This window comes from Ursus arctos, unplaced genomic scaffold (assembly GCF_023065955.2).
Source record: "Ursus arctos isolate Adak ecotype North America unplaced genomic scaffold, UrsArc2.0 scaffold_19, whole genome shotgun sequence".
Lineage (NCBI taxonomy): Eukaryota > Metazoa > Chordata > Mammalia > Carnivora > Ursidae > Ursus > Ursus arctos.
Window position 1 is genome coordinate 26,422,942 of NW_026622863.1, and position 12,870 is coordinate 26,435,811.

The 12,870-nt window shown below is 37.7% G+C and overlaps 1 protein-coding gene across 1 annotated transcript in view; it reads left to right on the forward strand.

The window, feature by feature from the left end:
- Nucleotides 1-12,870, forward strand: part of PMFBP1 (polyamine modulated factor 1 binding protein 1) — a 47,282-nt gene that overhangs the window by 11,578 nt on the left and 22,834 nt on the right. Inside the window, exons 3-6 of the mRNA XM_026493706.1 lie at nt 1,814-2,056; nt 4,995-5,216; nt 10,960-11,130; nt 12,125-12,235. Of these exons, the coding sequence (XP_026349491.1) occupies nt 1,814-2,056; nt 4,995-5,216; nt 10,960-11,130; nt 12,125-12,235 (747 nt within the window). The remainder of the gene's footprint in view (nt 1-1,813; nt 2,057-4,994; nt 5,217-10,959; nt 11,131-12,124; nt 12,236-12,870) is intronic.

Consider the following 12,870-nt stretch of genomic DNA (forward strand, 5'->3'; position numbering starts at 1 on the left):
TGCTTGACACATAGTAGGTGCACCATGATGTTTGCTAAACAAACTAATTAAAGGAAAATATCACATCCATCCATGGCTACTATGTTAATGCTCATAGCAGCAATATTCATGATAGCCAAAAACTGAAGCAATTCAAATGTCCCTCAATTGGTGAACAGATAAACAAAATATGGTATAGTCATACTATTATATTAAGCAATAAAAAAGAACAAAATACTGATTCTTGCTATAGCATGGATGAACCTTAAAACATTATGCTAAGTGAAAGAAACCAGTCACAAAAGACAACATATTATACAATTCCATTTATATGAAATGTCTGGAAAGGACAAATCCATAGAGGCTGAAAGCAGATTAGTGGTTGCCTGGAGCTGGGGTAGGAACAAGAGTGACAAATGGGCAAGAGGGAATTTTTTGAGGTGATGGAAATGTTCTAAAACCAGATTGTAATAGTGGTTGCACAACTCCATAAATTTTCTACAAATCATTGAACTATACACTTATAGTGGTTAAATTTTATGATATATAAAGTATACTTCAATAAAACTGTTAAAAAAAGTTAATTTTTGGAAAGTTTGAAAGTACTCTGTTAATGAGGCCAAGGCCACAAGCTCAAATTTTGGGGAGCCAATGAGATTGCCTATTCTCTATTTAATTTCCTACTTTCCTTCATACCTAGCTGTGTATAAACCTTTAGTCTAGGTCCTATAGAAGCAGACATGGCCCCTGCCCTCTAGGAGTTTATAATCTAATTAGAAGATAAGATACACAGAGGTCACTGCAATGCAAAGCAGAATGTGAAACGCCATATTGAAGACATGCCAGTAAAGTCTATGATATTGGTGCAAAGATGGCTTTGCAGGGAAAACAGGAAGGAGAGCAAAAACTGGACAGTATTTTAAAGAATAAGTAGAAGGATAATAAGCAGAGATGGGAGTTAGGGAATGCCCATGGGCTACCCTCTTCATCCACTTCTCTTTCACATGTCGTCAGGGATGTTGGGCAGGAAAATATAGAAACTTCAGCGCAAAGGCCTCACCTATACTGAAATAAACAACTCAGGGATGTGTCCTACCAGCAGCATATCTGATACAAAGTAGGTGCTCAACATGTTTATTGAATGAATGAATGAAAATGTAGGATAGGTCTAGCAGCATTTCAAGCTGATTGTGGATTATCAGGAAGAGATCTCTCTCCCTCTCTCTCTCTCTTTCTCTCTCTCTCTCTTACTCCCTCTCTCACACACACAAATACACATACATGCACACACTCAGCATCTACAAGGTCACATCTTCCTTCAGGAGGAGACAACAGAGTCAGTGCCCAGATGTGCCTGGATAATTTCTGCCTCCCATTTCCCAGCACTCCAGAAAGCTGTTTTCCCAAGAGTTTACCCTTTTACCTAAATCAAGTTTAGTCCAAGAATTCTGACCAGAAATCCATTGTGTTCTAGATCAATTGGGTTATCTTTAAATGTGAAGACAAAAAAAAACAACATATTATCGTGTGTATCTTTATATTACCTTCTAGGTCCTTTAGGTGTATGTTTTTTCTTCTGGCCTAAATAATATGAATGGTAGATCTAACTAGTAGGAAAGAACTAGGAATTTTTCTTCTTTCAAATCATCCTTACAGGATGGAAATACAAAATGGTGTTTCATTGTGGATAGAGAGAAATAATTACTAAGTGTTCTGTGAATGAAGGGATGGATAGATGGATGTCAATGGTTGAACAAATTAAAAAAATCAAAGAATGAATGCATACTTAGTGACAACCTAAAGTTTTTTTCCATGTATTCTATCTCAACTGCAGAATAAGAAACAAGCATTAGCATTCGAGGAGTCCCGGATGGAGTTTGAGCCCAGTAAACAGTGCCATCTGAGACAACTCCAACAACTAAAGAAAAAACTGCTAGCCCTTCAGCAAGAACTGGAGTTTCGCACAGAGGAGTTGCAGACTTCTTACTGTTCCCTCCTGCAGTATCAGTCTGTCCTAGAGAAGCAGACTTCTGACCTGGTTCTTCTCCACCATCACTGCAAACTGAAAGAAGATGAGGTATAGATAGAATAACTATGGCAATGTCTCATATGCCCATGTACTTGCAGAAATCAGGCCACACCTACTAGAAAGCAGACACTGGCCTTACAGAGGAGAGCTTCTCAACATCTTGAGCAGGTTTTATCAACTTTCCCTCTTCAATTCTTAATCTTTTTAAAGCTGAACAGAGGGAACTAAAGAGAATGGCATAATTGGGTGAGAGCTCCAGTATCAATATACGTGGGACATGTGATGTGTGTGTGTGTGTGTGTGTGTGTGTGTGTGTGTGGTATGCATATAGGTCCGTCATTTCCATCCTATTATCATTGCAATTTAAATGCAAAAGACTCTAGGTCTCTGAGGGTTATAAAAAAGGTATAAAGTCCATTAAATGAACCATTTTTAGAAAAATCAGATTTTGATAATATAAAAATTCCTAGCACTTGGATGGCTGATAAGATAACCAGACGTTGAGTCTGAGTCAATCACTGAGAGTACCAGATCGGTCATTTTTTTCAGGCTGGAGTTTTAGATCATATAGACTTAGGTATATTCTGGACATTCATTTCCATTTGTGTCCCAAGATAGTATTTTTTTAAACCAGAAAGAGCATCCTTGTGGAATCCTGAGTAAATTCCAAAAACCAAAACTATAGAATTTAAACCAGTTGAGCAGTGGTAGCGCTAGCAGCAGTGAAACTATGGGTTCTGAGTAATGAGGCAGACAGCCTCCCCCAGCATTTTCTTCCTCCGCCTTTAGAGATAGAATTCCAAGCACTGTCTAGGATGGTGCTGTTGCTTAAGGACTAATTCCAGGGGCTTTATGAGGACTTGCAGAATGTAGAATTTTTTAAAAGGGAATATTATGAGAATTTGTTGTAAAGGATTGCGAGGTAGAGAAACAGAGAAAGCCTATCCTACAAAGTATAATTGAGGACAAAGTCTGTACACACAAACCATAGTTTAATAAAACTAAAGCAGGGCTGTGTTAAAACTGGCCAGTTCTTAAACAAGAGTCCAGCCTGGATAGAGCAACCCTGAATTAGTTGCAATTCTATTTGGCTGCATGTTAACAGAAAACCCCAAGGTATAGTGACTTCAGATAGTTTATTTCTCTGACATATAAAAGAAGTCTGGAAATAGGTGGTTTAGGACTGTTAAGGGAACTGCATGTGTCATCAAGTACCTAGGGTCCTATCTTTTGGGTCCACCATCATCAGCTCAAAACTTCCATTTTGTAGATCTCCTGAGGTGGCGCTGGAGCTCCAACTATCACATCTGTGTTCCAAACAATCAGAATGGGGGCAGGGAAGGAGGTGGGGAAAAAAAGACACACTCTTTTAAGGACACTTTCCAGAAGCCCCAAGGAGCACTTCCATTTATGTATCACTGGCCAGAGTTAGTCACATGGCTACAGCTAGTTCCTAGGAAGCCAAGGAAATGTATTTCAGTGACATGGCTCAACTACTAAGGAGGAGGGGGACAATTGATGTGGGATCTGGTAAATAGCAGTCACTGAAAATGATCTCAAGCTGGGAAAACATTGGAAAAAATTACTCTAGGCATTCTGCCAAGTTTCCCCAATACTTTGTTGCACAGTAGCATCAAACTTCTATGTAAGATTGGGTTTCCCAGCAGCAGAGCCTAAAACAAGGAGATGAATGTAAAGTAGTTGTGATCCCAGAGGGAGAGCAGAGAAGTGAGTCAAAGAAAGACAGGAAGCCTATAAAGAAAATCAGTATTAAGATCACTGCCTTGGGCACCTGAGATCCAATCCCTCCGGAGAACCTGGGGTGGTAGTGTGGAATTGCCTCAGAGTGATCCCTGCTCACCACCCAGTCATTGGTTGAAGGCTGCACCTGAGGGTGTTAACCCCCCCCCCATACTTGTAACCTGCTTTTTCTTGCTTCTCTGCTGGAGTGGGCTCCTGAGGCCAGAGCATCCCTCAGGCAAAGAGTTGAAGATGCTTGTGGTTGGAATGGGTTTAGCATCCAAAGGAATGGTGAGTGCCTCGGGGGAGTCACTGATAGCTTCTGTTATAAACATTTGAATATAAAATACTCCTTCCCTCTTCCCCTTATCTGATCAACATCTCAAACTAAATGATCTTTTTCTAGGAGGAACTTCAAATGGCAGGCAGCAAGCATAATTAGCTTAGACCAACAGGACAGGTTCTATCCAAATTCTACACTGACCTATTTGAACCAGAATAAAACCTTCCTCGATGACCCTCCTGCGCTTAACTCCTTCAATACATGTAACTCTAGCCATACAGTTGAGCATACTCAGCTATATACGGTTATTATAAATGATATCTTCCCCAAATTGTGAGAGTTTGTAAACTCTTTGAGGGAGGAACCTATGTCTTATGGGTATATATCCCCTCAGTACCCAAGACATTGTTTATGAGCACTCAATAAATATCTGTCAGTTGGTCAACTAATGAATCGATTAGGAAGAGAAGCAATCTAAATAAGAACTGTCCAAGTCCCAGAAGAACTTGGGGTTGTTCCCCCTCAATCTCTCAGGAAATGTGCTGTGTGCAGGAGGGGCTCCACATTTTCTAAATTAGATCTTAAGAGAATACCTAGGAAGGAAAGAATACTGGCATTTCAAGCCCTTAAAAAAAAAATGGAGCTATACAGACTCATTCCCGTTAATCAATTAACAAGACCTTATTGACTTTTTACTACATGTGAGACAGAATGGAAAAAAGATAATGGTCCCTGACTTTAAGAAGCTTACCATCCAAATAAGACAATCTTTTTGTTTTAATTTCTAATCATTAACATTCTGGTATCATATATTGTAGCTTTTAAATCTGTCCTGGGCCTATTCTATGCATCTGGGTTTCTCGTTAAGACATAAGATTCCTCTGCATGGGGTCCTTATGGCCATACCCTTTCCTCATTAGATGCTTCCATGACTTCAGTGCGGTTTCATTCCTACACCAACAGGTGATTCTCTATGAGGAGGAAATGGGAAATCATAATGAGAACACAGGGGAGAAGCTCCATTTGGCACAGGAGCAACTTGCTTTGGCCGGGGACAAGATCGTCTCCCTAGAAAGGAGCTTAAGTCTCTACAGGGATAAATACCAGACTTCCCTAAGCAACATTGAGTTACTGGAGTGCCAAGTGAAGATGTTGGAGGGGGAGCTCAGCGGGATCGTCAGTCAGGTAGGACCCCCACCAGGCCACTCAGCCTAGGAGCTCCAGCAAGTGGGCATGCTCCCAGGTGGTCCCCAGGTAACAGTCCCTGCTTTCTTTGAGGGAAACCCAAACCTTCAACCAGTGTTATTCCTTCCCTTAAATTTTGTACCCCTCAGCTTTCAATTTCCAGCCTTCACATCTCCTTTAAGAGTCCTCCTTAGGAATTTTGAGGCTCCTTAATTAATATAAAGTGCCAGCACTTCAAATAAGGCAAAAATCAAAATACCAAATGAGCTCTCAAATCTTCCACATTCTCGTGGGGGCCTGGCTGGGGGACCCTTCTTGGTCACAGGACTCATGCAACCCATGACTTCAGGATCAAACAGGAGATGAAACCCATGAAAGATAACAAGAGCCAAAATGCCTGAATCTTTCTTTTTCTTTTAATTGCTTTTTTTAATTACACAAGTAATACAACAATGTAGGCTCCCTAGACAGAATCACGAGATTAAATGTGAAAGTCTGCTTTCAGCCTCCTCTACCCTACCCTTCTCGCCTTAGGTAATCACTTGAATAATCTGTTGGGAATCTTCCTCAGTCTTTTGTTACACAGTCACATATATAAATGGTTAGGGTTTTCTTTTTACATAAATGGGTCATTTTATAAATGTGGTTCTACACCTTGCTTTTTAAACGTATATCTTGACAACGTTAGTAACTACCTTGTATTCTGTGGTATGACTATACCATCTACTGACCTATTTTGTCTATTACAAACAAGCTGTAATGAACATCCTTATTCCTATGGGCTAATTTCCTAAAGTGGGATTGCTGGGTCAAAGGATATGCTTATTTTTAATGTTTAAAGATACTTCCAAATTGAATCCTAGAATGTTTCTACCAGTTTACAATTTTACCAGCAATAATTAAGGGAACTTATTTCCCACTCTCATGGTATGTTTTCAGTCTTTTAAAGTTGTGCTCAACTGATGCATGGGGGGAAAATGTTTTCTCATTACAGTTTTCATTTCCTTTAATTCTAACAGTTGTGGGTTGGGTTCCCCCAGGAAGCAGACTCTGAGACAGATTGGCATGCAGTACATTTGTTAGAGTGAGCCCTTGGTGTCAACACCTGTGAAAGGAAGGAGAAGGAAGCAGGGTTGAGCAGAGGGAGAAGTTGAGCTGTGATGCAGTCCCAACAAAGGCCTCAGCCAACCCTGTGGGAGCTCTGGGGCTGGATGGACATACAAAGGGGTCCCAAATTAGGGGGAAGGGAGCTGGCCTTTTACTTCCATGTTGATCAGTTATGGATGTGAGCTGCCCCTAGGGAGAGGCATGACTTGGAGCAGAGCAGTTTTCACCAGCCCAGAAAGGGCTGACAGCTGAGGGCTGTCTCGGGGCAGCACTCTCAGCAGCTGGGGGAGTAAGTCCTTCATTGCTGAAGGGGGTCTGGAGGCACAACACAGTGCCCACCACCCTAACAAAGTACTGAGCACTGTTCATGAGCGTATTGGTCATGTGGATTTCTATTTGATGGATTACTTGTTTAAATCCTTAACCTATTTTTTATTAGGTATTTAGTCTTTTTTGTATTGACTTATAGGAGCTTATTAATACATTACAGGTAATAATGTTTTACTACATATGTTACAAATATCTTCTTCCAGTTTGTAACTTTTCATTTTAATTTATTAATGATATTTGTCACCATACAGAAATTTTTTAACTTTTATGGAATTGAATTGCTCAGTCCTCCTTTATAGATTCTAGATTTTCTTTCTTTTTTTAAAGATTTATTTATTTATTTGAGAGAGTGAGAGAGTGGGAGAGGGGCAGAAGGAGAGGGAGAGAATTCCAAGCAGGCTCCCCACTGAGCACAGAGCCTGGAGGCCAGATATCATGACCCCAAGATCATGACCCAAGCCAAAATCAAGAGTCAGACACCCAACCAGCTGAGGCTCCCAGGCGTCCCTAGGTTTTATTTCTTGTTTAGGAAGGCCTTCTCTACCCCCAAAATTACAAAGGTTTACCTCATTTTTTTTAGCACTTTTATATTTTTGTATTTCTATATTTTTATCTTTAGTCCATCTTGAATTGATATGGATAGATAGATAGATAGATAGATAATCTACATATATACGTAGGTACATAGCTATAGATACACATAATTTTATGTTTACCAAAAAGGGTCTCCAACTGTCCCAACCCTATTTGTTGAACCCTTTCCCCACTGATTTGAATTGCCAACTCAGTATATATACTGATCCTTGTGTACACATGGTTCTTTCTGAACTCTGTTCTTTTGATCTATTTGCCAGTTTTTGCACCAAGATTACAGCTTTTTAGCAACTTTAATTGATAATATGTTTTGATAGTTCCTTCAGAGCAGGTTCTCCCCCCCGTTCTTGACTTCCAAATACTTCTTGGCCATTTTTGTACATCTTCTCTTGGTGAAATTTAGATTTATGCTGACTTACTTTCAAATTATATATTAATTTGGGGAAAATTAGTATGTTTTATGGGACATGACATGCTTCTACTTTTATTTAAGTTTTTTTATGCACCCTTCAATAAGACTTTATACTTTTCTTTATAGATTTCACATATTTCTTGCTAAGTTTATCCCTAGCTATATTACAGTTGTTACTGATTTTGTGAATGAGATCTCTTATACATTTCATTTTATTAACTATTACTGATGTATAGGAAAACTCTTGTTGCATCACCTTATTAAACTCTCTGACCAGATTTTCAATGGACTGCTTGGTATTTCATAATTGCTTTCCTTTTCAATATTCATACAACTTATTTTCCATCTTACTGCATTGACCAGGACCCCCAGAACAATGTAGAATTATAACATCTTTGGCTTGCTTCTCATTTTAAAGTATTTTAATAGAGTTTAATGAGTTCTAAAGTACTCATTCTAGTATTTCTCTATTAAGTATTATGTTTATTTTTGGCTGCTTATTAATATTCTCTTTCAAGTTGAAGGTGTGACCATCTATATATAGTTTATTGAGAATTTTTGTCAGGAATGAATGTTGAGCTTTATCAGATGTTTTTGTTAGCAGCTATCAAGGTTATCATAGATTTCTTTTCTTTAATGAAGTGAATTACATTAATAGATATTCATTTATAGGAAATCTCTATGCTCCTGAAATAAACCTTGCTTGATCATGATATATTATTATTTTACTTTATTTATTATTTATTATTTTGCTTTATTTTAATAATAATTATATATCATTATATGTAATTATTATATCATTACAATAAACTGCTATACTAAATTTCTTAAAGTTTTATTTTTTGTACCTATTTTCAGAAATGAGATTAGTTTGATCACTCAAATTCTTGTGCTCTCATCTCATATTGATGTCTGGATTATGCTACCCTAATATAAATGAGTTGGAAAGTTTTCATCTCTCTTTTATTTTTTTTTTCTTTTTAAAGATTTTATTTATTTATTTGACAGAGACAGACAGCCAGCGAGAGAGGGAACACAAGCAGGGGGAGTGGGAGAGGAAGAAGCAGGCTCCTAGCGGAGGAGCCTGATGTGGGGCTCGATCCCAGAACGCTGGGATCACTTCCTGAGCCGAAGGCAGACGCTTAACCGCTGTGCCACCCAAGCGCCCCCATCATCTCTCTTTTAATCTCTGGAACTGTTTATACAACATAAAATGTGCATTTCTTTAAGATTACAAATAAAACCAACTTTTAATCATTACTTAAGCAGTATATTCCACCTCTTCTAAATTCTTGGACTTTTCCTTCTTAATTCTTTCAGAAATAATTATGAGTTGTAAGATTTCTCAATGTTCACATGTCTGAACAAGATTATTCTGTCTTCATGTGGCTGGATAGACAAACTTTCAGAAACACCTTCCTTCAAGTCTTTGAAATTATTGCTGCATTGTCTTGTACCATCCAGTATTATAGAGGAATTGTTAGATTTTGGTCTGTTTCTCATTTTTTGGAAGTCACCAGTTTTATCTCTTTGAATTCTAGAGGGTTTTAGACTCAAGGTTTCTCAGTTTATTTTTTATTAAGCCTCTCAACATTTAACTGACTCTTAATCTGAAGATCTACAATTTCTTTAATCCAGGGAATTTTTCTTCTATTACTTTTAAATTAATTTCTATTTTTCATCCTGTAGTATTAAGACATCGGACCTGTAGATATCATCTTCCTGTTTCTTAACTTTTCTATTGTTTTCCATTCCTTTGCCCACTTACACACTAATTTATTTATAAGAATATTATTTATGGTCAGTTTTAGATTTCTCACTGACCCTACTGCAGCTTGCTCATGGATAGCTTTCATGCTCAGTGAACATAAACTATTTCTAACTGTGCCTGAAAAAGCCCAGTTAGGGAAACAAGTTTAATGGGGAAAGATCTACTCTCCAAACTGGAGCTCTTTGCTCTTTTCTGGCTATCTAAATCAGTTCACTTCGTTGTTAGTGCAGACCCATGTGCATGTAGTAACCTTCATGCATGATTTTGATGACCTAGAGAAAAATGGTTATAGGAGAATGGACATACTCATGCTGAGGGCAGTGTTAATTGGTATAATTTCTTGGAGGATAATTGTGTAATATCTATCAAAATTTTAAATATGTGTTAGCAATCCTACTTCATGAATTTAATCCATACTATACTAGAATAGGCACTCAAAGACTTATGTGCAAAAATATTCATTTCAGCTTCATTTTAGAAAAAAACTTGGAAACAATCTATATTCCCATCAATAGGAGATTGGATAAACACAATTAAAAGCAATTTAAAAGAGCCAGAAGTACATGTACTAACCTAGATAAATTTCTAAGACATCTTTTTGACTGAAAAAAATCTATTTTTATATTTTAAAAGGACAACATAATATTATCTGTATTCTACAGATTCCTTTATATGTATGTAAGTGTATAGATAAAGTTCTAGAAGTATATGCACAAATTGTCATCTCTGGAGAACACAGCAAGTATGGGGTTAGAGGTAGTACAGTCAAAGAGAAATTTAGACTTGCCTATAATGGTATAATGTTTTAGAAAGAATATATATATATATACTTGTGCAATTTGAAATTAATTTTTTTTAAAAAGTCAGGTAAATATACAAGTAACAATATGGAAAATATCCTAAATAAATTGTCAAGTGAAAACAATGTTAGAATAGCATTTTAGAAGACTTTCATTTGTGTAGGGAAAAAAATAGGGGCTTATATACATGTGCATATATGCATATACAAAGATGCATAAAATATCCCTGGAAGGATACCCCCCAAAACTAATAATATAGACTGTCACAGAGGAGGGGACTTGAGTCATGGAGGGTCAAGATGGAGGAAGACTAACTTTTCAGTGTATTCACTTATCAACAGTTTGAACTTTTTACCATGCACTTGTTAATTTTTTCTTTTATTAAGAAAGATATGATTCGGGGCGCCTGGGTGGCACAGCGGTTAAGCGCCTGCCTTCGGCTCAGGGCGTGATCCTGGCATTCCGGGATTGAGCCCCACATCAGGCTCCTCCACTATGAGCCTGCTTCTTCCTCTCCCACTCCCCCTGCTTGTGTTCCCTCTCTCGCTGGCTGTCTCTATCTCTGTCAAATAAATAAATAAAATCTTTAAAAAAAAAAAAAGATATGATTCACATATATGAACATGAACTTTCAGAATACAGATATAAGAGATTTTCCGTGCACATGGCATTTTGAAGTAAACTCAAATAGTATGAACAAAACCAACTCATTATTTCCAAATATCCCAGGAGCCTGAGAACAAGGGTGATCATTCAAAAGTGCGTATATACACTTCTTCCTGTATGATTCAAGAGCATCAGGAGACCCTGAAACGGCTGTCTGAAGTCTGGCAAAAGGTCTCTGAACAGGATGATCTAATCCAGGAACTTCGAAATAAACTAGCCTGCAGTAACGCTTTGGTAAGTGACTTCTAGAATATTTTTCTGAGAGACCAAAAATAAAGCCATGAGGAAAGAAAGGAGGGAAAAAGAATCACCTAAAGTAATTTCTGTCAGCCAGATTCCTCAAATGTTTTATATATACTTGCCCCCCCCCAACCTTTTGTTCATATTCTCCATGGTTGCATCCCCCCAACCCACACTAAGTGTGGGATTCTAAAGAGACTTAAAATCTCTCACAACAACCTAAGTGCTCATCAATAGGGAAATGGTTGAAGAGACTTTTTTAAAAGATGGTTCAAGAAATATCCATATTGTGGAATAATATGCAGCCAAGAAAAGGGATTAAGCAGACTATAAGGACTAAATGGAAGGATGTTTGTGATATATTGTTGAGAAAAGTTGCAAAATCCTATGTATAGTTCAATTCCACTTCTGTTTTTTAAAGTCTTTGATTATAATATACAAGTACATACTGTTTATTGCCTATAGTGCCCACTGCCCCCTAGTGGAAATGAGAGAGTAGAGAGTAAGCGGAAAGATTTCACTTATTTTTGATGCTTGGGGTTTTGTTTGAATTATTTTCAACTAAGAACAAAAATTTCATGATTTTTAAATTTTTTAAAAAGTACATACACATCCACACACTCCATAAAAAACTTCCTTCTTTAATTCTTGAGCTTTGAATCCCATCTCTGATAGATTAGATGTCTTCGCATCACAGCTTTTAAAGAAACTTCTGCCTCATAAACTGGACCACACAGAGGTTCAGGAGGGAATCCAAAATGTGGCCACTGGCAGACTCCAGACAAACCACTGTCTATACCTTACCAAACCTTGATGTAAGATTGAGAACCGAATTCTTTCTCAGTTCCAAGCCCACAGGAAGTGTGTGGTGAATTACATAATATTACAACAAACTTAGGCTGAAAAAAGAAACACCCTGCCAAAATAGTACTGGTAATAATCACATTACATTGATCATTCAGCATAACTGATCTACACTCATTTGCAGGTCCTGGAGCGTGAAGAGGCTTTGATAAAACTACAAGCGGACTTTGCTTCCTATACAGCCACCCACAGACATCCTCCTAGTTCCTCAGAAGATTGTGAAGACATTAAAAAGGTAGGAGAACTTTTGCTTATTTGTGCCTGGGGGGTCAAGTTGAGTTGGGTTTGATTCTGGGTTTTCTTGCTTATTTTTTATTTTTATATCATATTTTTATATTTGTGTGGACTTAATTGGTCCTGCTACAAGGATACTGTAATGTATGCCAAGCCCCAATGAATGTGTCTGGCAGTATTCAATTTTAGAGCTAAATTTTGAAATTGCACAAGCTTCTTAACCCCCTTTCAGCAGTATGCCCAAACAAGACAGAGAATCTAGTTGGCTTGCTAGGTTCAAGAGGACCATCCAGCTTTCTAGTTTCAAGTGGAGTTGAAAAGCACCAAATTTAGGGAAGACTATTTATTCAAATTCAGTCCTTCCAAAACTCGGTGTTTTCAAAATTCAAAGCCATCTCAAAAATTGATTCTAATAGTGAATAAGCATTTAAACCATGTAAACAAATAGCAAGATTTGACCAACCAATAGTCAAAACTAGGTTCAGTGCTCTCCTAGGTGAGATCTTTTTTTTATTTTAATTTTTATGCTAATTCCAGTTAGTTGACATACAGTATTATATTAGTTTCAAGTGTACAATATAATGATTCAACAATTCCATAATCACCCGGTACTCATCATGACAAGTGCACTCCTTA